The 26,946-nt window shown below is 39.6% G+C and overlaps 1 protein-coding gene across 1 annotated transcript in view; it reads right to left on the bottom strand.

Moving 5' to 3' along the window:
* Positions 1-26,946, bottom strand: part of RECK (reversion inducing cysteine rich protein with kazal motifs) — a 117,866-nt gene that overhangs the window by 9,545 nt on the left and 81,375 nt on the right. Inside the window, 2 exon segments of the mRNA XM_087419503.1 lie at positions 869-1,040; positions 4,359-4,481. Of these exon segments, the coding sequence (XP_087275629.1) occupies positions 869-1,040; positions 4,359-4,481 (295 nt within the window).

The raw sequence follows: 26,946 nt of genomic DNA on the forward strand, positions 1-26,946 counted from the left end.
CCATACTGCGCCAGAGTTTTCAGGATGGAGAAGCAATAGCTTATTCCCCACAAAATCCTTCAGAAGGAAAGGACTCTGGCCCTTGGATGTGTCCTGCTCAGGTCTCTGAGGCAGCCAGTGAAAACTCCAGTTCTACAAGCCTGAAATCTGAGCGAGTCAGCAGGACCCTTGCCCTGCAGCCACACATACAGAAATCTATCATTAAGGCTAGGTCAGCTGTGCTCTGAGCCCATGAGGAAACTGCAGAGAAAGGGCCCCTAAACCAATAACTTCATATAACACTGAAGTTGCATTTCCAGAGATTTCTCCTGTCCAATCCCTAAAATGGAGGTAGGTCAGTAGAAGGAAATCTCCCATTACTATCAGGCATAAATAGCTAACAAGGTAGGAACACATCCTTTTCTCTCGCCTCCTCTGCTCCCTCTCCCTTCCTCACGCTTTCTGTTTCAGTCTTACTGACCTGCTGTAAGCTTCTAGCCTGCACCACGCCATCTCCTCGTTTCCAGCAGCCGAGATCTTTGCTCCTGTTACTCTCTGCCTTCACCAACACCACCATTCCTCCACTGTAAACTTTGCCTGCAGTCTCCTCCTCGTCTTTCCGGCCGAGTGTCACATCCTCTAGAGGCTTTCCCAGGCCTCGTCCGGGCTGCCTCCACTGCTCCATTTCTGGGCCCTCAGTCACAGCACGTTACCAAGCAGCTTTACATGGCTCTTTCCCTCTAGACTCCAAACTCTTCAGGGCAGAGACCAAACTCTTCAGGGCAGAGACCTTCTTGATTCATCTTTGTATTTTCACTGTCTGGTCCACACTAGATGCTCAGTAGGTGCTGGTCTTCAGTTGAAAAAGATAAGGAGCCATTTGACTTACCTTTGGTTTTTGGGGCAGGGGTTAGGATTACAAGGATCCTTTGAGATGCATGATCCAAACTCAAATTGATGGTCTTGGAGGCCCACACAGCGAGCAATGCAGGCACTGGGGTAAGTGCGTCCGTTCTGCCCACACACGGGGACAAACTGCTCTGCACAGTTACAGGGCAGACCTGAAGAGAGGAGACAGCCTCAACGACGTGTGCTTGTGCATTCCCCTTCCCTCACATGTTCTAAGTCAGGCAAACCACTAACGATCACATGGAGGTCTCATGTCAAAAGAAAATTGTAAATTAAGTCAGGAAAACATCCCTCCACTCTCGGACAGTGTTTTTAAGGATGGCAAGCCTCTGAAAAGCCATTTGTCTGCACAATGGTGACAAGAAACGTTCACATATAGAGGTATATGGGGTCACTATTCTGATTTATACCAGATTCAGCCTGAACTAAAGAAGCCTGACGTGTGGCTATCAAACATACATTGTACATCTGCTTTAACCATTAAGATAAGGATGCATTAAACATTATCTCAAAGTAAAAGAATGCACTCTCTGAAGATAAGAATGCATACTTCCCCTCTTATGAGGCCAGTATCAGTACTCCTGATGATAAAGCTTCCTTTCCTGGACATCAAGGTCATGTTGACCTGCTAATCTGGAACTAAATATCTCTTTGAAACTTTGATAAGTATGTATCCTGGGCCTGTTTGACGTATGTTCTTTGTTCTAAAAAGGTATAAAACTGTCCTGAAACCCACGCTTTTCTGAATGCTTTCTTCTTTTGTGCAGGCTGCCTTCCTGGGCTATAGTCCTCAGCTTGGTTCAAGTAAAATTCTCCTTCTCTCTCTCTCTCTATAGAATGGTTACTGGTTATTTGCAATGGTTATTCAACAATGGATTTCCTTTGTTCCACTTATTTCCAGCTAATTGATGGTCTCCAGACCTTGATCCCAGGGGTAGAGACCCCTATAAACAAAGGTATAGGTGAGAAAAGTAAAGAGTGTGATTCCCAATCTAGTATATCAAATCTAAATTTAGATGTTTGAAATCCGGCCTGGGGGATTTCTGGAATATTAAAGAGTAAGACCAAAAACAAGACAAAGAACAAAGGTTGTAGAGTCCTCACATAGGTTCTGTGGGAGATCAGAATTGGCCACCTCAAAATATGTCTCTTGGGGCCAGCCTGGTGGTGCAGCGGCTAAGTTCATGCACCCCGCTTCGGTGGCTGGGGTTCGCAGGTTCGGATCCCAGGTGTGGACCGACGCACCGCTTGTCAAGCCATGCTGTGGCGGCGTCCCATATAAGGTAGAGGAAGATGGGCATGGATGTTAGCCCAGGGCCAATCTTCCTCAGCAAAATAGAGGAGCATTGGCAACAGATGTTAGCTCAGGGCTAATCTTCCTCACACACACACATACAAAAATACGTCTCTTTACCTTGATTATTTTCTATGAAGGACACTTGACCTTCCCCCCAAACTGCCTAAAAGAGATATACTGGGAGGGTCCTTGCTAAGCCCATTCTTATCAAAGTTCTGTTTAAGGGAAATCTCCATTTGTAAAGGTATCTCTCTCTGTACCAGGAAGAAGGGGGGATGACTTTATCTCTAGAAACTCTTATCAGTGAGGAAGGCAAAGACTTAAATCTGCGTACTCTTGTTTACTGTGATTTCTGGTAATCTCCCATAGTGACTGCCCCCCACCCCCAACATCCTCCTTTGTCTACCTGAATATGCTATTTAAGGTGAAAACCTCCATCATTTGTCTAGAAATTCAGTTTCCCTGGTCTCTCTCATGTATACATGTTATAAAGCTTTGTTTGATTTTCTCCTCCTATTCAGTCTCATGTCAATTTAATTTGTAGCCCAGCCAGAAAGGACCCAGAGTGGCAGAAGATACTCTTTCTCCCCTTTAGTTCCTTCCATCTCCTTAGGGAGGGGGAAGAACAAGAAGGTAACTTAGAAAATTATTGTAATTTTGAGACTTAAGAATTTTTATAAACATGTCTCTCTGAGTCATGTTTGGATGGGGGCACTATCTGAGTTCCAAGAAATGTGGAAGACTTTGTGGCCAGTAAAATCTCCTTAGAGTCTGCTAGCTAAACAGTCATTAACTTAATTTATCCCAAGACATGAGGGGCTATACACTACAGGGAAAAAGGGTCCTGCTAGTTGTAAAGTTCACCTTCCCACACATTTAGATATAAGTAAATAAAGAAATAAATAAAGTCTTCCATATACATCTTTAGCTCACTCCTCAGCCCCACATCATTCTATGGTTTCTCTAAGCAGAATGAATTGTCCATATCAGAGCAGAGCAGATCAAAGACAAGGACAATGACAACAACAAAGCAGCAGAGGCCGGTGCTCATGAGGGTGATGGGGATGGGATGGAGTTAGTCCTGCCTCTACTTCCCCATAAGTCTGCCACTCACTTATTTCTGATCTCCTTTTTATTTCCAGTGGGCTGGAGATACAAGGTTGGTAAATCCCTCTTCTGTTCTCCTCCCACCCCACTCCATGTGTAATACTAACTCCAGGGAAAAAGGAATCAGGTTGCTGCTGCAGCAGCATGAAGGGGCAAGGGCAGCTACCTGGCTCCTCTTGACCCAGAACCAAAGGTATTTCTGGGAAAAAGTAGATACCAATTGATGCCAGTAGACTGTGCTGTTGCTGTTGGCAACTGTAGCTTCCTCTCAAGGGAAGAGCATCCCATCTCACCAGCTTTTCACTTACTGTAGCTGGTACCAGCATAATACCAGCAGCACAAAGCATAGGAAAGTCGAGAAAGTAGCATACTTGATTGATTATGGGTACCTAATGAACCAGTAAGCTAAGGTAGGTCAAGGAAGGTAGTGAGAAAAACACTAGAACAGATACAAACTTAGAAAATACACGGACATTTTAGACCACATTTAGTAGCTAGGGTAAATAGAGTATTTTAGCAGGTAGAAAAGTTCCATTTAACTAAAACCATCCCAATCACTGGACCTGTTCTTTTTGGCTCATAGAATTCCAGAACATTGGGGCCAGCCCCGTGGCGTAGTGGATAAGCGCATGCGCTCCGCTGCTGGTGGCCTGGGTTCGGATCCCCGGTGTGCACCGATGCACTGCTTGTCAGGCCATGCTGTGGTGGCGTCCCATATAAAGTGGAGGAAGATGGCACAGATGTTAGCCCAGGGCCAGTCTTCCTCAGCAAAATGAGGAGGACTGGCATGGACGTTAGCGCAGGGCTGATCTTCCTCACAAAAAAAAAAAAAAGAATTCCAGTATATTAGTGCTGGAAGGGCCCTAAGAAACCATTTAGTTGAATGCCTTCAATTCATAGAGGAGGAAACAGATCCAGAGAGGGGAAATATCACGCTCTCCGATTACGTGTATATTTTACCCTGTACATTTGCAGTTAAGGCAAGACTGGAGAAGCCGCCTTGAAGGGCAAAATAAATACAAAGGGATGATGGCCCATTGAGGACAGCTTCTGGGTGACCAGTTACCTGTGAAGGTGCGATGGTCATCTTCTGAACTGTGCTCACTGATGCACAGGCGGGTAGAACACACCAAATTGCCAGCAAAGCAAGAACAGACATTGCAGTCGATATTAAAGGATGTTCCATGACCTGAGAGAAAGAGAAATAAAATGTTGATCCATATCACATATTTATAAATAGAGCATAAACTAAAAATTTAATACTTTAAAAAGTTTTAAAACAAATTTTCGAAAGATGGCTTTTGAATATACAAATTAGGGAGTTCAATCTGTAATATTTATATTTTCATATTTACCTCCCACCATATCCTTCCAGACCCCTAATTTGCTGGTCTCGCCACACTGCTCCCTATTCTCTGAGAATGTTTCTGGCTGCCCCTTCTGCCTCGAATGCTCTTCTCTTCCTTCTGGAACTTCACTCATTTCTCCAGGCCCAGCCCGGATGCCATCTTTGGATCCCAGACTCTCCCAATGCCCTTGCAGGAATGACTAGCTCCTTGAAGAGCATTTGGTCTGCTCCTTTTTGTGGCTTAAATTCTCTCTCATCCTAGCATGTAAAGCATGACCTCAATCCCTCGTCCCAGTTTCAGCTCCCGAAGGCACTAGTATGTTCTTTTGTAGAGAACAGGCATTTAATCAGTGAAAGTTTATGGAAGGAATGGATTTGTTTACCCTCAGATATCTTCTGTGATACAACGTACCTCCCTTACGTTTTAATAATTTTATTTATTTATTTATTTTTTCCCCCAAAGCCCCAGTAGATAGTTGTATGTCATAGTCACACATCCTTCTAGTTGCTGTATGTGGGACGCGGCCTCAGCATGGCCAGAGAAGCGGTACGTCGGTGCGCGCCCGGGATCCGAACCCCGGGCCGCCAGCATCAGAGCGTGCACACTTAACCACTAAGCCACCAGGCCGGCCCTTTTTTTTTCAATAATTTTATTTATTTCTCCCTTACGTTTTAACTAAGTAGCATGTTGACTAAGAAATCAATATCTGACTTGCTCTAGGGTAGAAATTTGCAAGATGTTTTTAGCCAATAGCAACCTTCTTTCAAATAAGATCTCATACAGAAGAGTACACCAAGAGCCATAAGAAGCTGAACTACTCTGGTTAATGGGGTGGGGGATGGAGGTAGGGGTAAGGGTAGCAGAGTGAATAGGTGTGGGGAGTACATTTCAAGAGTGGTATTTTTTCAGTTTTTGAGGTCATATATTGACATGAACAGTTGTTAGGGCTATAAGTAAAAGATGGCTAAGGAAGCAGTGAGAAAGCAAGACGCTAGACGTTTTGAGAAGGTGATCAAAGGGTGGCACCTTTTAAAAGGGGCTGGAAGTGCTCTCTTCCAGCCCCTAATGAACAGTGTCGTTCCCATCCCCCAGTCTGCTCTCCATGATGTCAATACCTGAGTTTTACATCTGGTAAAGGGTTGCAAGGGAGAGAGAACAGTTGAGGAGCGGGTAGGGAGGAGTATACCTATGTTCTTGCCTGCAGAGGGCCAGGGATTTGGAGTCAAGGAGGCCTGGGACTGCCTGCTTTGGTCACTTACTGGCTAAGTGATCTCTCTGAGCATCAGCTTCCTCATAACAACACCTACATCAAAGAGCAACTGGAGGATTAAATGAGGTAATGCAGGCCAAGATTTAGCATAGCACTTGGCCCACAGTTAAGAGTTCAATAAGTATTAATTAATTATTATTATCTATTAGTCCCTTCTTGAGGAGGGTTGTCATAAAGAGAATTCCTGTTGTAAAGACATAGATGGGCTTGTATTATCTATTACCATGTAATAAATCATCATAGAACATAGCGCATCAAAATACCAAACATTTATTATTTCACACAGTTTCTGAAGGTCAGGAATCTGGGAGGGCTTCACTGGGTGGTTGTGACCCAGGAGCTCTCATGAGGCTGCAGTCAAGCTACTGGCAGGGGCTACAGCCACTGAAAGGTTGACAGGGGCAGGGTTATCCACTTTCAAGGTCATTCACATCGCTGCTGGCAGGAGGCCTCAGTTCCTTGCCACATGCGCCTCTCCAAAAGGTTGTTCAAGACATAGATGTTGGCATCCTCCAGAGTGAGTAATCCAAGAAAGAAAGAATGACCAAGACACAGGCATCATATCTTTCTAGTAACTATATTGAGATACAATTCAGATACCATACAATTCACCCATTGAATGTGTACAGTTCAATGGCTTTTAGTATATTCACATAGTTGTGCATCCATCTCCACTATCAGTTTTAGGACATTTTCATCTTGACCCCAAAAGAAACTTTGCACCTTTGCTTAACCACCCCTCACTCCTCTCAACTCCCCCAGCTCCAGGCAACCACTAATTTTCTACTTTCTAGCTCTATACATTTCCCTGTTATGAACAGTTCATAAAAATGGAATTATACAATATGTGGTCCTTTGTAACTAGCTTCTTTCACTTATCATAATATTTTCAAGGTTCATCCATGATGTAGCATGTATCAGTACTTCATTCTTTTTTATGGCTGAATAATATTCCATTGTATGGATATACCACTTTTATTCATCCATTTATCAGTTGATGGACATTTGAGCTATTTCCACTTCTCCACTATTATGTATAACTGCTATGAAAATTCATGTATGAGTTTGTGCACATATGTTTTCATTTCTTGAGTATATATACCTATGAATGAAATTAATGGGTATATATTCCCAATATATATATTACTGGGTCATACAGCAACTCCATGTGTAATCATCTGAGAAACTGCCAGACTGTTTTCCAAAATGGTTGCACCATTTTACATCCTCACCAAATTGTGAAAGGTTCCAATTTTCCCACATCCTCACTAACATTTCTCATCCATCTTTTTACTGTAGGCATCCTACTGTGTGTGAAGTGGCATCTCATTGTAGTTCAGATTTTCATTTCACTGATGGCTAATGATATCGAGCACCTTTTTGGCCCCGTGTATATCTTCTCTGAAGAAACGTCTATTCAGATCCTTTATCCATCTTTTAATTGGGCTTTTTACCTTTCATTGTTGAGTTGTAAGACTTCTTTTACATTCTAATACGAGTTCCTTGTCAAATATGTGCTTTGCAAATATTTTCTCAATTTGTCTTTTCACTTTCTTCATGATGTTCTTTGAGGCCCAAAAGCATTTAATTTTGATGATGGTTATTTCTGTTTTTGGAGTAATATCTAAGAAATCATTCCCTAACCAAAGTCATAAAGACTTAACACTTACGTGAGACTGATAAAAGTTTTTTTAAAAATTCAAATTCAGGAATAAAAAAGGGATCACTGAAAACTCTAAAGACATTTTAAAGATCACAAGAGGGAGGAGAGAAGTCAAGATGGCGGCGTAGGCAGACTCTGAACTCACCTCCTCCTGTGGACGCAGCCAATTTAGGACGCAGCCAATTTAGGACGCAGCCAATTTAAAACTACTCGTGGAAAAATTACCCGCGACAGAACTGAAAACTGGATAAGAGGAACTCTTGCAACAAAGGACAATCCTAACAGAGGTGGAAGAGGCAGAAAAACTCTTCTGGAGAGAAAAAACGCCACCTTCACCAGACCCACATTCACAAGACGCAGCGCTTCACAGCCACCTGGGAGCAGCCCAAAGGTATGCAGCCCTCCCTGGAGGCGCGGGGCCCTGAGCTGGGGAGCGACCCCGCTGTGGGCATTTTGTGGACCCAGCACAATTGAGACGAGTGGCATAATATCTGACTTTGCCTGCTACTAAAACATTGGAGAGTACCCCCAGAAAAGCTGGTTCACAAAGAAATTAAAACCGGCTGTTAAAGGGCCCATGTGCAAACTCACCCGTTTCAGAAAGCAACCTAAAATCACCAGAAAGGTGCACAGTGTTTTGGTGAAAAGAGACTCACCTGATAGGCTCTGAGTGCACTGCAATGAGAGGTGAGACCTCTCCAGGGACTGGGACATTGGCAGAGGCCATTGTTGTGGCCTGGTGTGGGCGTGCTGACACAGACGCCATTGGAGTTCTCCCTGGGGCCTGCTAGCCCAGGGTCGGCCCCACCCCCTAGAGCACTGATTTAATCCAGCTCAGCCAGGGCAGGCAGCCCACCCTAGAGACTGGCCCCACCCAACAACAAGCCCTCAGGCAACTTGTGGGCCTGCATAGATTGGTGACTGGATTCTCTGCTGCCTGGCCACTGAGCCCACTTCAGTGGGGCAGGGCGTGCACAAGGAGCAGGCAGAGAGTGTGAGGCGGTGGTGGAGTGTGTGGGGCTCCCGCCGTGGAGAGACTGGGTCTACTTCAGGAGGTCGGGGCGCGCACATGGGGCAAGAGTGTGTTGACTGTGTGTGTGGACCTGTGGGCGGCGGGGCTTGTCAGCTGCAGAAGACTTGTGCTTCTCAAAGACCCACATAGGGGGTTTGCCCCACCTTCCAAAGCCTGAAACAATTGGGTGCTCCCGTGCCTGAGGCCAGCCCCACCCAGCTGCAATCCTCAGAGAGCTGACAAGAGACCTAAAGGCTGGAGGCTTATAGAAATTGTAAGCCCCTGGTCCTAACAGCATGCCACACTGGGGGCCTACTCACTTAAAAGAAATACTGCAACACAAATGTGGTATTAGAACTTGCAGCCAACTGTGCTGGGGCTTCCCACACCCAATAAAGAGACTGAAGGGCCCACAACAACTACAAGCAGCTGAGCACTACAACAGCTGGCCAGGAGCATAACTCAGCCTCCCTGGGCGCCTAAAGGGAGAGCAAACATGCCACAACAGAAGGACACACGTAGCCCACATAGGGGTCACTCCTGGAACATTGAGAACTGAGGGAAGCACACTGCAGGACTCCTAAGGCATCACTTATATAAGGTCACCTATCCAAGATCAGGAGATGTAGCTGACCTCCCTAATACACAGACACAAGCACAGGGAAAGAGGCAAAATCATGAGGCAAAGGAATACATTCCAAGTAAGGGAACAGGACAAAACCCCAGAAAAGGAACTAGGTGAAACAGAAATGAGCAACCTACCTGACAGAGAGTTCAAACAAAGAGTGTTAAGGATGCTCACTGATCTGGGGAGAAGAATAGATGAACTCAGTGAAAATGTCTACAAACAACTGTAAGATATAAAAAAGAACCAATCAGAAATGAATAATACAAGACTGGAAATGAAAAATACACTAGAGGGACTCAAAAGCAGAGTAGAGGATACAGAAGAACGGATCGGCGAGCTGGATGAAAGACTAGAAGAAACTACCCAAGCTGAACAGGTGAAAGAAAAAAGAGTTAAAAAGAGTGAGGACAGTCTAAGGGACCTCTGGGACAACATCAAGCTCACTAACGTCTGTGTTATAGGTGTCCCAGAAGGAGAAGAGTGAGACAAAGGGGCAGAGAATCTATTTGATGAAATAACAGATGAAAACTTCCCTAACCTAAGGAAGGAAACAGACATCCAGGTACAGGAAGCACAGAGAGCCCCAAACAAGATAAACCCAAAGAGGCCCACACCAAGACACATCATAATCAAGTGGCCAGAATTAAAGATAAAGACAGAATCCTAAAAGCCGCAAGAGAAAGACAAGTTACATATAAAGGAAACCCCATAAGGCTATCAGCTGACTTCTCAGCAGAAACCTTACAGGCTAGAAGAGAGTGGCACAATATATTTAAAGTGCTAAAAGGAAAATACTTACAGCCAAGAATACTCTAACCAGCAAGGTTATCATTCAAAATGGAAGGAGAGATAAAAAGTTTCCCAGACAAGCAAAAATTAAAGGAGTTTGTCACCAAGAAACCAGTGCTACAAGAAATGTTAAAGGGACTGATTTAAGGGGAAAAGAGAAGACCACAAATTGGAAAAATTATCTATTTCCATGATAAGAGGGTAATGGATACAAATGCACAAAAAACGAGGTTAGATATGATATCAAAAACATAAAATGAGGGAGGAAGGGAGTTAAAGAGTAGAGCTTTCAGACAGAGGTCAAACTAAAGAGACCATCAATTCTGTATAGAGGACTACTAAAACACTGAGAAAAAAAAAGTTAAAAAATGCCAGTAAGTACATACTTATCAATAGCTACTTTAAATGTCAATGGACTAAAAGCTCCAATTAAAAGGCATAGGGTGGCTGATTGGATAAAACAACAAGACCCATATATATGCTGCATACAAGAGACACACTTCAGACCTAAAGACACTCACAAACTGAAAGTGAAGGGATGGAAAAAGATACTCCACGCAAATGGCAATGAGAAGAAAGCTGGGGTAGCAATACTAATATCAGACAAAATAGACTTTAAACAAAAACTGTAAAAAGAGACAAAGAAGGGCATTACGTGACGATCAAGGGAACAATCCAACAAGAGGATGTAACACTTGTAAATATCTACGCACCCAACGTAGGAGCACCTAAATATATAAAGCAATTATTAACAGACATAAAAAGAGAAATAGACAGTAACACAATAATAGTAGGGGACTTTAACACTCCACTTACACCAACGGATAGATCATCCAAACAGAAGATCAATCAGGAAACACTGGCCTTAAATGACACACTTGAACACATGGACCTAGTAGATATATACAGAGCATTCCAACCAAAAACCGAAGAATACACGTTCTTTTCAAATGCACGTGGAACATTCTCCAGGATTGATCACACATTAGGCCACAAAACAAGTCCCCATAAATTTAAGAAGATTGAAATAATACCAAGCATCTTTTCTGACCACAATGGTATGAAACTAGAAATCAACTATAGGAAGAAAATCAGAAAAGCCACAAACACGTGGTGATTAAACAAAATGCTACTGAACAACAATTGGGTCAATGAAGAAATCAAAGGAGAAATCAAAAAATACCTGGGAACAAATGAAAATGAAAATACGACATACCAGAATTTATGGGATACAGCAAAAGCAGTTGTAAGAGGGAACATTATAGCAATACAGGGCTATCTCAACAAACAAGAAAAATCTCAAATAAACAATCTAACAATGCACCTAAAGGAACTGGAAAAAGAAGAACAAACAAAGCCCCAAATCAGTAGAAGAATGGAAATAAAAATCAGAGCAGAAATAAATGAAATAGAGACTAAAAAAACAATAGAAAAAATTAATAAAACCAAGAGGTGGTTCTTTGAAAAGATAACCAAAATTGACAAACCTTTAGCTAGGACTCACCAAGAAAAAAAGAGAGAAGGCTCAAATAAGTAAAATGAGAAATGAAAGAAGAGAAATTACAACAGACACTTCAGAAATACAAAAGATTATAAGAGAATACTATGAAAAGCTATATGCCAACAAATTTGACAATCTGGAATAAATGGATAAAATCTTAGAATCATACATCCTTCCAAAACTGGATCAAGAAGAAGTAGAGAATTTGAATAGACTAATCACCAGTAAGGAGATTGAAACAGCAATCAAAAACCTCCCCCAAAATAAGAGTCCAGGACCAGACGGCTTCATTGGTGACTTCTACCAAACATTCAAAGAAGACTTAATACCTATCCTTCTCAAACTTTCCCAAAAAGTTGAGGAGCGGGGAAGCTCCCTAACTCATTCTACGAAGCTGACATTACCCTGATACCAAAACCAGACAAGGACAACACAAAAAAAGAAAATTACAGGCCAATATCACTGATGAACATTGATGCAAAAACCCTCAACAAAATACTAGCAAATTGCATACAACAATACATTAAAAAGATTATACACCATGATCAAGTGGGATTTATTCCAGGTATTCAGGGATGGTTCAACATTTGCAAATCAATCAACGTAATACACCACATTAATAAAAAGAAGAATAAAAATCACATGATCATCTCAATAGATGCAGAGAAAGCATTTGACAAGATACAGCATTCATTTATGATAAAAACTCGGAATAAAATGGGTATAGAAGGAAAGTACCTCAACATAATAAAGGCCATATATGACAAACTCACAGCTAATATCACCCTCAATGGTGAAAACCTGAAAGCTATCCGTCTAGGAACAGGAACCCTGACAAGGATGCCCACTCTCACCACTCCTATTTAACATAGTACTGGAAGTCCTAGCCAGAGCAATCAGGCAAGAAAAAGAAATAAAAGGGATCTAAATTGGAAAAGAAGAAGGGAAACTCTCATTATTTGCAGATGACATGATTTTATATATAGAAAACCCTAAAGAATCCACCAGAAAACTTTTACAAGTAATAAACGAATACGGTAAAGTTGCAGGATACAAAATCAACATACAAAAATCAGTTGCATTTCTATACACTAACAACGAAGTAGCAGAAAGAGAAATTAAGAATACAATGCCATTTACAATTGTAACAAAAAGAATAAAATACCTAGGAAGAAACTTAACCAAAGAGGTGAAAGATCTGTACGCTGAAAACTATAAAACATTGCTGAAAGAAATTGAAGAAGACACAAAGAAATGGAAAGATATTCCGTGCTCTTGGATTGGAAGAATTAACATAGTTAAGATGTCCATACTTCCTAAGGCAATCTATATTTTCAGTGCAATCCCTATCAAAGTTCCAACAACATTTTTCACAGAAATAGAACAAAGAATCCTAAAATTTATACGGAACAACAAAAGACCCCGAATAGGTAAAGGAATCCTGATAAAAAAGGAACAAAGCTGGAGGTATCACACTCCCTGATTTCAAAATATACTGCAAAGCTATAGTAATCAAAACAGCATTTTACTGGCACAAAAACAGACACACAGATCAATGGAATAGAATCAAAAGCCCAGAAATCAACCCACACATCTATGGAGAGCTAATCTTTGACAGAGGAGCCAAGAACATACAATGGAGAAAAGAAAGTCTCTTCAACAAATGGTGCTGGGAAAACTGGACAGCCACATGCAAATAAATGAAAATAGACCCTTACCTTACACCATACACCATATACCATAATTAACTCAAAATGGATTAAAGACTTGAATGTAAGACCTGAAACTATGAAACTTCTAGAAGAAAACATAGGCAGTACAGTCTTCGACATCGGTCTTAGCAACATATTTTCAAGCACCATGTCTGACCGGGCAAGAGAAACAATAGAAAAAATAAACAAATGGGACTACATCAAACTAAAAAGCTTCTGCACAGCAAAGGAAACCATCAACAAAATGAAAAGACAACTTACCAATTGGGAGAAGATATTTGCAAACCATACATCTGATAAGGGCTTAATCTCCAAAATACATAAAGAACTCGTGCATCTCAACAACAAAAAAGCTAACAACCCAATTAAAAAATGGGCAAAAGACCTGAACAGATATTTCTCCAAAGAAGATATACAGATCGCCAACAGGCACATGAAAAGATGTTCAACATCATTAACTAGCAGGGAAATGCAAATCAAAACTACAATGAGATATCACCTCACGCCCGTCAAAATGGCTATAATTAACAAGACAGGAAACAACATGTGTTGGAGAGGATGTGGAGAGAAGGGAACTCTCATACACTGCTGATGGGAGTGCAAACTGGTGCAACCACTATGGAAAGCAGTATGGAGATTCGTCAAAAAATCAAGGATAGAACTACCATATGATCCAGCTATTCCACTGCTGGGTATTTATCCAAAGAACTTGAAAACACCAATGCATAAAGATACATGCACCCCTGTGTTCCTTGCAGTGCTCTTCTTGGGCACTTGGAAGCAACCTAAGTGCCCATCATGGGAGAGTGGATAAAGAAGATGTTATATATATACACAATGGAATACTACTCAGCAATAAGAAACGATGAAATCCAGCCATTTGTGACAACATGGATGGACATTGAGGGTATCATGCAAAGTGAAATAAGTCAGAGAGAGAAGGTCAAATACCGTATGATCTCACTCATTAAGCAGTAGATAATAACAACAACAAACAAACACATAGAGACAGAGATTGGATTGGTGGTGACCAGAGGGGAAGGGGTGAGGGAGGAGGGTGAAAGGGATAATTCAGCACATGTGTGTGGTGATGGGTTGTAATTAGTATTTGGGTGGTGAACATGATGTAATCTATGCAGAAATAGAAGTATAATGTCGTACACCTGAAATTTATACAATGTTATAAACCAATGTTACTGCAATAAACAAAAAATTTTTAAAAAACAGATCACAAGAGGATACACAATTGTATATTAATAACTTTCAAAATTTAAATGAAATAGAGAAATTCCTAGCAAAGTACAACTTAAAAATAACATAAAGAGAAATAGCATTGAATATTCCTATAACTAGTAAAAACAATTTAATAAATTAAAAACTATCCCACAAATAAAACTCCATTGGCATCATTAGTGAAAATTCTAGTCTTCATAAATTCTTCCAGAGAATTTTAAAAAAGGATACACTCCTCAACTCATTTTATGGGAAGCATAACCTTAATACAAAACCCAATAAAGACAGTGAAAGAAAGGAAAATAACAGGCAAAGACATTGATGAATATAGTTTAAAAAACCGCGAATGGGAGTAAGATGGAGTAAGCACATTCCTCCTGGTCTTTCCCACTGAATGCAGCTACTAAACTTAGCCAGAATGCATCGAGCAAAAGCTATATGAGGACTCTGAATAGTAGACAGTGGCAGCAGAATTGAGGAAGACGACCAAACTATGAAGTGCTGAACTGGCAATGAGTTCACCATTTTTTATCTTCTGGTCCTCCTGCCACTTGGCCTCAGACATGGCATGGCTATGAAATGCATGGCAGAGTGGGCTAAGTAAACTTCTAGCTTTCCGGCTGGAGAACCAAAAAGAGGAGCCCCAGGGAACTGAATAGGACAAAGGAAATCACAGAGAGGGAGAAGCTTGGGAAAGGGACCCCATAAAATTGTTCACACTCTCCTGGTATCAGCCCTGAGCAGTACTTAGGTTGATCTGGTCTTAATCCACATACACAAGACTTGAAGAACTGGATTTACCATCATCCATGTCCCAGAATGGCCACTGGCTGGCGCACACATGGGACAGATCTGAATACCGTTGCAAAGTCTGAAAATTGAAATGAAATTCTAACCACAGCCCACAAAAGGTCAGTTGGAACTTACAGACTGAACCTAATCTGGTCAATTGCATACTAATACAAAAATATCAACATTCTTTATAGGATTTCATCAAGAGCCACAGTCCAGAATCTCATAGCATAATATTCAAAATGTGTAAGATTTAATCTAGAATTACTTCGCATATGAAGAACTATAAAAATCTCAACTCACAAACAAAAAGATAATTAACACACGTCAGTACCGAGATGACTCAGATTTTGGGATTATCTGACAAAGACTGTAAGCAGCTATTATAAAAATGCTCTAACAAATCATTGTAAACACCCTTGGAACAAATGGAAAACTAGAAAGTTTCAGTAAGGAAATGGGAAAAATAAAGAATAACAAAATGGAAACATTAGAACTTGAAAATAAAATAAACTAGAAATTAAAAACTCACTGGATAGACCTCAAAGGAGAATGGAGATGACAGAGGTAAGAGTCAGTGAACAAAAAGATTGATTCGTAGAAATTAGTCTGAACAACAGTGAGGAAAATATAATGAAAAGAGCCCCAGGGACCTGTGGAACAATAAAAAAAAAAGTCCAACATTTGTTCCATTGCTCTTCCAGAAAGAGAGGAGAAAGACTGCAGAGTCAGAAAAACATCTGAAGGAATAACAGCTGAAAACTTCCCAAATTTGCCGAAAGAGAGAAATCTACAGATTCAAAAAGCTCAGTGAACCCCAAACAAGGTGAAGGTAATGGAATTTATACCCAAACACATAATAATACTGCTGAAAAGTACAGAAAATAAAAAATTCTTCAGTGGCCAGACAAAAATAACTTGTTACTGACAAAGAAACAATGATTTGAATGAATGCTGAATTCTCATCAGAAACCATGAAGGTCAGACGGAGGTGGCACAACATTTTTAAGGTGCTGAAAAAAAGAACTATGGAGCCATAATTTTATATCCCACGAAAATAACCTCCAGTAATGAAGATGAAATAAAGACACTCTCAGAAGAAGGAAAACTAAGAGAACTCAGGGCCAGCCGACATGCTCTAAGACAGTTGCTAAAGGAAGTTTTTCAGAGAAGGGAAATGACAGAAAATGGACACCTGGAACATCAGGAAAGAAAGAGGAGCAACAGAAATGACAAATATCTGGGCACATATAATGGACTATTCTTTTTCTCTTGAGTTCTTTAAAATATGCTTGATGTTTGAAGGCAAAAAAATGTAACAGTGTCTGCTGGGATTTTCGTGTGTAGATGTAATATATAAGCCAACTATCATATGAAGGGGAGGGTAAAGGGACTGAGATGGCAGTAAGGATTTTATATTCCACTCAAAGTAGTCAACTATTAATTTTAAACAGACTACAAAGTTCAGTATGTATATTGTAATCCCAAGAACAACCACTAAAGACTTTATACAAAGAGATATAGTCAAAATACAATAAATTATAATGGAACACTAAAAAATATACAAATAACCCGAAAGAAGGCAGAAAAGAGGGCAGAGGAATGAAAAAGAGGGGAAAAATGGAAAACAAATAATAAAATGGTAGACCTAAGTCCAAACATTAACAGTAATTGCATTAAATGTAACTGTTTAAAACACACCAATAAAAAGATCAGATGTTGTCAGAATGAATAACAAGACATGAACCAATTATATTCTGTCTACAAGAAACTCACTTCAAATATAATGATACAGATAGGTTCAAAGTAAAAGGATGAAAAAAGACACACCGTGCACTCAGAGTAGACTCAAAGCAAGGAAAATTACAAGGGATTAAGATGTGTATTACACAATGAAAAAAGGGTCAATTTACCAAGAAAATTACAATCCTAAATAAGTGTGTAAGTAACAAGAATGACCTCAACATACATGAAGGAAAAACTGACAGAACAGAAAGGAGAAACACACAAATCCACAATTATATTTGGGGACTTCAACACTCCTCTCACAGAATTCTATAGAATTTGTAGAAAGAAAATCAATAAGGATATAGAAGAAATGAAGAGCACCATCAACCAACTGGACCTAAATGGCATTTACAGGACACTCTATCCAACAATTGCCAAATGTACAGTTTTTTCCAGTGCACAGAGGGACATTCACCAAGATAGACCATGTCCTGGGTCATAAAACAAACCTTAACAAATTTAAAAGAATTGGAAAAAAGTACAAGGTATGCTCTCTGTCCACAACAGAATTAAAGTAGATATCACCAATAGAAAGATATGAGGAAAATTCCAAACCTTTGGAAATTATACGAAACACTTCTAAATGATCCACGAGTCAAAGAGGAAGTCTCGAGGGAAATTAGAAAATATTTTGAACTGAATGAATGAAAACACAAATATAAATTTTGTGAGATGTAGTTTAAGTCATTTTCAGAGTAAAATTTATAGTATTAAATGCTTATATTATAAAAGAAGAAAGGTCTCAAGTAAATAAGTTTCCACCTTAAGAAACTGGAAAAGAAGAGCAATAGAGGAAGAAATGAAACTGTCCCTATTTGCAGATGACAGGATTGTCTACACAGAAAAGTTCAAGAAATCTACCCAAAAAACTCCTAAAATTAATAAGTGAGTTTAGCAAAGTTGCAAGGTACATGATAAACACACAAAAAACAATCATATTTCTATGTACTATACAGAAATTCCTACAGTACTAGGAATGCATTTAGAAACTAATATTTAAAAAATACCATTCATAATACCTCCATCTAATAATTTTACAAACAAAAACCTAACTGAGAGCCAGCCCTGATGGCCTAGTGGTTAAAGTTTGACGCTCATGGCTTTGGCAGCCCAGGTTTACTTCCTGGTCGCGGAACCACACCACCCGTCTGCCAGTTGCCATGCTGCAGCGGCCACTCACATAGAAGAATTAGAACAACTTACAACTAGGGTATACAACCATGTACTGGGGCTTTGGGGAGGATGAAAAAAAAAAAAAAAGAGGAAGATTGGCAACAGACGTTAACTCAGGGCAAATCCTTCCCTCCAAAAAAAAAAAAAAAAAAATTCTAAAAAAAACCCATAACAATATATAGCAAATGGAATCCACTAATATTTTAAAGGAATTATATAATTACTGAGTCTAATAATTATATATATAAAAAATATATATTATACATTTACATAAAATATTAATACGCCATAGCAAAGTCAGGTTTATCCCAAGAATGGATGGAGGGTTTTACATTGACAAATTAATAAAAGTGACTTGTCCTATTAATAGATTAAAGGAGAAAACATGCTCATTTCAATAGATGCATAACATTCAATATCTATCATGATAAAAACTCAGTAAATTTGGAAAAGAGGAAACCTCCATAAAGAAAAAAAGAAGTCATTGTGTATTCATGATATAATTGTGTATATGGAAAGTATGGAAATATCTACAATAAATTATTAGAAAGTTCTTTACATATTCTGGATACAAGTCCTTTGCCAGATAGGTGATTTGCAAATATTTTCTTAAATCTGTGGCTTGTCCTTTCATCCTCTTAACAGTGCCTTTCCCATAGCAAAGTTTTTCATTTTGATGAGATCCAATTTATCAATTTTTTAATGGATCATGCTTTTGGTGTCATAGCTAAGAAATCTTTGCTTAGCCCCAGATTGCAAAGATTTTCTCTATGTTTTCCTCTAGAAGTTTTATAGTTTCACATTTTACATTTACAGCAATGATTCCTTTGAGTGGAGTAAAGATATTTACCACATGTACAACCGATAATGGGTTCACATCCAGAATATCTAAAGATCTGCTACAATTTGCTAAAATCAAATTCAATATATATATATAAAATTCTAAAATGTCAAGTACCTAGGAATAAATCTAACAAAAGTTGTGTGAGTCAAGCATAAAACTACAGAGTAAAGTATAAAACTTTAAGAGAAATTAAAGAAGACTCCCCAAAATGGAAAGATATACCATGTCCATGAAGTTTTAAAAATTGATATTGTAAATCAATGAAATTTCCCTAAATTGGTCTATAAATTCAGTGCAATCACAACCAAAATCCCAACAGGTTTTTTGTAGATCTTGACAAACTAATTCTAAACTGTACAGGCGATGCTAAAGCTATAGTAACGGAGCCTGTGGTGTTGGCATAGCTCAGACAGACCAATGGAATAAGAGAGCTCACGAACACATCCACCTGTGTACGGACATGTGATTTACATCAAAGATGGCACTGCCGAGAAGTGGGAAAATTGGTGCTGGGACAATTATATATGCATAAGGGAAATTCCTGACCTCTGAGTAGAGAAGATTTCTTCAAGTATCAAAGAGCATTAACCAAAAAGGAAAAGACAAATTGGACTAATTAAAATTAAAATATACCATTAAGAGTGAAAATGTGACCAAGGAACCAGGCAAAGAAAGTGTTACTGAGTATCTGATCAGTAACTAACATGGCCTGTCAAACTTTCTCAGACAGAAGAAACTATGTGTTCTGTTTTGCAGAAATTCATGTCCCCCCTTTGCAGATGTTGCTGTCTTGAAGAGAAACTTACACGTTTGCAGCAAGACCCCTGCAAAATGTTCCAGCTCCAAGCATCCGAAAGTTACCTTAAACTTATTAGCATCTTAAATTCTTCTCTCTGGGAGGGTCCAAGCAGCCATTTTCAGATCATGAGATGTATGTAATAGCATGTTTACCTGCTGTGCATACCCCCTGAATGAGCACAGTTGTTACACAGTCGTTAAAAATAATCCTGTTATCCTCTGTTCTCTTGTGTATAAAGTCTCCACCAGCACTGAGCTGTGGGAGACCCTGCGTTTGGGAGAGCTCCCAGTGTTCTCCATTGCTTGTGCCAGCAATAAACCTTTTCTTCACCTACTTCGCCTTGGTTGCTTTTCAGCTCTGCACTCACCAAGAGACGAACCCACTGAGTTTGGTTACAAAAAGGCAAGCCACAGAGTGGGAGAAGGTATTTTCCACATGTGTAACTGATAACAGGCTCACATCCAGAATATATTAAGAATTCCAACAAGTCAATAAGAGAGGACAGTCAATCAAATAGAAAAAAAAAGAAAAGATTTCACAAAAGGAAATCCAAATGGCCAATAAACATGAAAAGATGCTTAACCTAACTATCAATCAAGAGAATACAAATTAAAACCACACAGAAGAAGTCAGACAATACCAAGTATTGGCAAGCATGTAGAGCAACAGGACTTCTCGTATATTGCTGATGGCAATGGGAATTGGCATTATCACTTTGCAAATTAGTCTGGCATTATCTAGCAATGAAGACAGCAATTCCACTCCCAAGTATATGCCCTAGATAAACTTGAGTGCACGGTGCACCAAGATATTCACAAGAATAGCATTATTTGTCCTTGCCCAAATTGGAAACAACCCAGGTGTCCTTCAACAGGATACGGGATAAATAAAATGACACATTCCTATGACAGAACACTATACAGAAGAGGAATGGAAACAACTACACCTACATACAACAACATGGAAAAATTGTGAAAACAAAATTTTGAGTGAAAGAAGCCAGACACAATTCATACCAAATTCTCTTATGTAAACTTCAAAAACAGGACGAACTAATCTCTATATTCAAAATGCCTACTTAAATGGTAAAACTACACAAAAAGTGCCAGGAACATATTATTGTAAAGGTCAGAGGGTAGAGAAGGGATTATACCCAGGAAGGGACCGCACAGGAGATTTTAGAAGTGTTGGCAATGTTCTATTTCTTGAACTCAATAGTGCTTATGTGGATATTTACAATATTTACAATAATTCCTTAAGCTACACAATTATGTATGGTCTCTTTTTCTTTTTTTGCTGAGGAAGATTAGCCCCTTAGTTAACATCTGTGCCAATCTTCCCCTACTTTATATGTGGGTCGCCAGCCCAGTGTGGCTAACAAGTGGTGAAGGCCCACACTTTGGATCCGAACCTGCGAACCTGGGCCCCCTAAGTGGATGCACCAAACTTAACCACTATGCCACAGGGCCAGCCCCTGTATGGTCATTTTTTATGTGTGTTATATTCATAATAAAAAAGGTTTAAAATATTTCCTTACAAGGCTGAATAAGTGTTGTAACCTACATGTGATATATTTACTTTTGTTCAAAGATGTAACACTGCCCTTTTGGAAGTAAATGTGGAACTTTTTATGTCATCCTTTAAATGGTACAAAATAGGCACCTGGACACAGGAGAAGGGGAGCTCTTTCTCATTATGAGAGAGGTGAAAATGCAGAGAGGACATGCTTGGTAGGGGATATTTCTAACATACTTGCAACAAAACTTGAATATTCTAATTCTAAGATAGATGGAGAGGTAGGAAGGCAGAGAGGCTTGTCATGATTCCATGGCCTGAATGAAATAATGCACTATGACCGTCAATATTTCTGAGCCAGGCTCTCTTGGTTTTGTCCTCACAGAGCTCTTCCTCAGAAGGAATACTTTCGCTGGTAACAGTTGGGCAGGGAAGAGGCTAGGTTATTAAACAACTGGCATAAAAAATAAGCTCATGAAAAGGTGCTCAACATCATTAGCCAGCGGGGAAATGCAAATCAAACCACAATGAGATGCCACTTCCTCCCACTGGGATGACTGTATTTGGAAAGACAGTAAGAAGTGTTGGTGAGGATGTAGAGAAATTGGAACTCTCCTACATTGCAGGTGGGAATGTAAAATGATGCAGCTGCTTTGGGAAACAGTCTGGCAGTTCCTCAAATGGCTAAACATAGAGTTACCATTTGAGCCAACAATTCTACTCCTAGGTATATACCCAAGAGAAATGAAAACATATGCGAACACAAAAACTTGTACACGAATGTTCATAGATCATTATTCATAATAGCTGAGAAGTGGAAACAACCCAAATGTCCATCAACTGACAAACTGATAAATAAAAGGTAGTACATCCACACTATGGGATATTATTTACGCATAAAAAGGAATGAAGTACCGGCACATGCTACGACACGGATGAACCTTGAAAGTATTATGCTAAGTGAAGGAAGCCACATAAAAGCACACATATTATATGATTGCATTTATACGAAATGTCTAGAATAGGCTGATCCAGAGAGATGGAGAGTAGATTAGTTGCTGTGTAGGGCTGGGAAGATGAGGGGGTTAGAGGGTGACAGCTAAGGGGTACAAGGTTTCTTTTCGGGGTAAAGAGAATGTTCTAAAATTTATTGTGGTAATGATTGTACAACTCTAAGAATATACTAAAAGACACTGAATTGTACACGTTCAATGGCTGAATTATATGGTATGTGAATTATCTCAATAAGGCTTTTAAAAATATACCATCATTCATCATGGTATTTAACATTTCTGAACAACCCAACTTGGACCAAAATACCCCCGTTTTTAACACCAGACTCCATACTTTAACAGAAACACTGCATAGATAAGACAGAAAAACACAACAAACTCTTCTTTGGATACTGATGTCTTCATGAAAGGAGGCTTCACTGGAGCCTCACTGACACATTTATACTCTTACGTGGCATCCTGGGGCAATGCATCCTAGGAAGATTGTGGATGGGTAAAGTTTGCTCTGTGTCTGTGTGTGAAGTGTTTGAAAGATAACTTTGAAAGGGAAAGTGGGAAAAGAGAACTACAATGAAATCTCTAGGTATACTCTCAGGTAGATCAATTTTAGGGAAAAAGTTGAGTATCTGGAAACTGATTCCCTTAAAACCATGCAAGTCTGAACTTTCCTTGGAAGGCCTTCAGGTACCCAGTGTGAAGATCTGAGCTGTAGTTCAAAACTTTGTATTTCAAGACCATAATCTCTGCTATGAATTGACCAAGCTTCCCTAGCAGCAATGCCAAGAATTTGACTCTGACTCCTCCATTCAGTGAGCCAGCCTCCTCGAGGTGACAAGCCCTGAATGCTTCAGCCTCATGGTCTAATTTTCACATGGGAAGAGCTTACGAAGGAAGAAGGAAGGAGGATCACATCAGCTAATATATCAAATTATGATCCCAGTATGCTGAGAAAAGGACAGAGAGGACAGAGTTGTCAGGAGACACTCTGGTGGCCTGGTGGGAACAGAGGTTGATCTGGAGCCAGAGAGCAGAGACAACTTGTAGGAAGCTCCACTGAGGAAAGAGATGTGCAGACAGCAAGAGGCAGACCTCAGGGCAGAGGAGCATTTACTTTCAGGATCGGAGAAACTTGAGAATATTTGTGGGATGAAGAGAAGAACTGAGCAAGGGGATGTGGAGAGAGAGGGAACTGTGGAGTCTGAGAAGTTGTGAGGGGACAGGCTGAAGACACAGGGAGGCATCAGCTTTGAATCGTGGACAGACTGCTCTTCCTCTGAGGTGCTCAAGAGCAGAAGCTCTGCAGAGATTTTTTAAAAATTTTTTTATTGATGTTTTAATAGTTTATAACATTGTGAAATTTTTGGTCGTACATTTTTGTTTGTCCATCAACATATATGTGTCCCCCTTCACCCCTTGTGCCCACCCTCTACCCCCACTGCCCCTGGTAACCACAGTACAGTTTTCTCTGTCCATGTGTTGGTTTATATTCCACATATGAGTGAGATCATACAGTGTTTGTCTTTCTCTTTCTGGCTTATTTCACTTAACATAATACCCTCCAGGCCAATCCATGTTGTTGCAAATGGGACAATTTTGTCTTTTTATATGGCTGAGTAGTATTCCATTGTATATACATACCACATCTTCTTCATCCAATCATCAGTCGAGGGACACTTGGGTTGCTTTCACTTCTTGGCTATAGTGAATAATGCTGCAATGAACATAGGTTTGCATAAGTCTCTTTGGATTGTTGATTTCAGGTTCGTTGGATAGATTCCCAGTACCCAGTAGTGGCATAGCTGGATTATAGAGTATTTCTATTTTTAATTCTTTGAGGAATCTCCATAGCGTTTGCCATATAGGCTGCACCAGTCTGCATTCCCACCAGGTGTGTATGAGGGTTCCTGTTTCTCCACATCCTCTCCAACATCTGCTGTTTTTTGTCTTGGTGATTGTAGCCATTCTAGCGGGCATGAGGTGATATCTTAGTGTTGTTTTGATTTGCATTTCCCTGATGATTAGTGATGTTGAACATCTTTTCATGTGCCTATTGGCCATCTGTATATCTTCTTTGGAGAAGTGTCTGTTCATTTCCTCTGCCCATTTTTTGACCAGGTTGTTTTTTGTGTTGTTCAGTTGTGTGAGTTCTTCATATATTATGGAGATTAACCCCTTGTCAGATATATGTTTTGCAAATATTTTCTCCCAGCTGGTGGGTTGTCTGTTCATCTTGATTCTGGTTTCCTTTGTCTTGTAGAAGCTCCTTAATCTGATAAAGTCCTACTTGCTTATTTTTTCTTTAGTTTCCCTAGTCTGGGTAGGCATGTCATCCGAAAAGATTCCTTTATGACCAATGTCAAATAGTGGGTTCCCTATATTTTCTTCTACGAATTTTATAGTTTCAGGTCTCACCTTCAGGTCTTTGATCCATTTTGAGTTAATTTTTGTGAATGGCGATAGCAGATGGTCTACTTTCATTCTTTTGCATGTGGCTGTCCAGTTTTCCCAACACCGTTTATTGAAGAGACTTTCTTTCTCCATTGTATGTTTTTAGCTCCTTTGTCGAAAATTAGCTGTCCGTATATGTGTGGTTTTATTTCTGGGCTTTCAATTCTGTTCTATTGATCTGTGTATCTGTTTTTGTACTAGTACCATGCTGTTTTGATTACTATTGCTTTGTAGTATGTTTTGAAGTCAGGGATTGTGATGCCTCCTGCTTTGTTCTTTTTTCTTAGGATTGCTTTAGCTATTCAGGGTCTTTTGTTGCCCCATATGGAATTTTAGTATTCTTTTTTCTATTTCCGTGAAGAATGTCATTGGGATGCTGATTGGGATTGCATTGAATCTGTATGTTGCTTTAGGTAATATAGACATTTCAACTATGTTTATTCTTCCAATCCACGTGCATGGGATGTCTTTCCGTTTCTTTACATCATCATCGATTTCTTTCAATAATGTCTTGTAGTTTTCATTGCATAGGTCTTTCACCTCCTTGGTAAGATTTATTCCTAGATATTTTATTCTTTCTGATGCAATTGTAAATGGTATTATCTTTTTGAGCTCTCTTTCTGTTAGTTCGTTATTAGCATACAGAAATGCAACTGATTTTTGGATGTTGACTTTGTACCCTGCCACTTTGCTGTAGTTGTTGATTATTTCTAATAGTTTTCCAATGGATTCTTTAGGGTTTTCTATATATAAAATCATGTCGTCTGCAAATAGTGAGAGTTTCACTTCTTTCTTGCCTATTTGGATTCCTGTTATTCCTTTTTCTTGCCTAATTGCTCTGGCCAAAACCTCCAGTACTATGTTGAATAGGAGTGGTGAGAGTGGGGAGCCTTGTTTCATTCCTGTTCTCAGAGGGATGGCTTTCAGCCTTTCCCCATTAAGTATGATGTTGGCTGTGGGTTTGTCATAAACAACCTTTATTATGTTGAGGTACTTTCCTTCTATACCCATTTTGTTGAGAGTTTTTATCATAAATAGATGTTGGATCTTGTCAAATGCCTTCTCTGCATCTATTGAGATGACCATGTGGTTTTTATTCTTTGTTTTGTTGATGTGGTGTATCACGTTGATTGATTTGCAGATGTTGAACCATCCTGGCGTCCCTGGTAAAAATCCAACTTGATCATGGTGTATCATCTTTTTAATGTATTGCTGTATTTGGTTTGCCAATATTTTGTTGAGGATTTTTGCATATATGTTCATCAGCAATATTGGTCTGTAATATTCCTTCTTTGTATTGTCTTTGTCTGGCTTTGGTATCAGGGTGAAGTTGGCCTCCTAGAATGAATTAGAAAGTGTTCCACCTTCCTATATTTCTTGGACTATTTGAGAAGGATGGGGTATCAAATCTTCTTTGAATGTTTGGTAAAATTCACTGCAGAAGCCATCTGTTCCTGTACTTCTATTTTTTGAGAGGTTTTTGTTTACTGTTTCAATCTCTTTACTTGTGATTGGTCTATTCAGATTCTCCATTTCTTCTTGGTTCAGTTTTGGGAGGTTGTATGAGTCTAAGAATTTATCCATTTCTTCTAGATTGTCCAATGTGTTGGCATATAATTTCTCATAGTATTCTCTTATAATCCTTTGTATTTCTGTGGTATGCGTTGTAATTTCTCCTATTTCATTTCTAATTTTATTTATTTGAGCCTTTTCTCTTTTTCTCTTAGTAAGCCTGGCTAAGGGTTTGTCAATTTTGTTTATCTTCTCGAAGAACCAACTCTTTGTTTCATTGATCCTTTCTACTGTTATTTTGGTCTCAATTTCATTTATTTCTGCTCTGATTTTTATTATTTCTCTCCTTCTGCTGACTTTGGGCTTTGTTTGTTCTTCTTTTTCCAGGTCTGTTAGGTGTAATTTAAGGTTGCTTATTTGGGCTTTTTCTTGTTTGTTAAGGTGGGCTTGTATCGCTATGAGTTTCCCTCTCAGGACCGCTTTTGCTGCATCCCATATGATTTGGTACGGCATATTTTTTCGTTGGTTTCCAGATATTTTTTGATTTCTCCTTTAATTTCATCAATGATCCATTGGTTGTTCAGTAGCATGTTGTTTAGTCTCCACATTTTTG

This window comes from Ceratotherium simum, chromosome 29 (assembly GCF_057802395.1).
Source record: "Ceratotherium simum simum isolate JZ-2026a chromosome 29, ASM5780239v1, whole genome shotgun sequence".
NCBI lineage: Eukaryota > Metazoa > Chordata > Mammalia > Perissodactyla > Rhinocerotidae > Ceratotherium > Ceratotherium simum.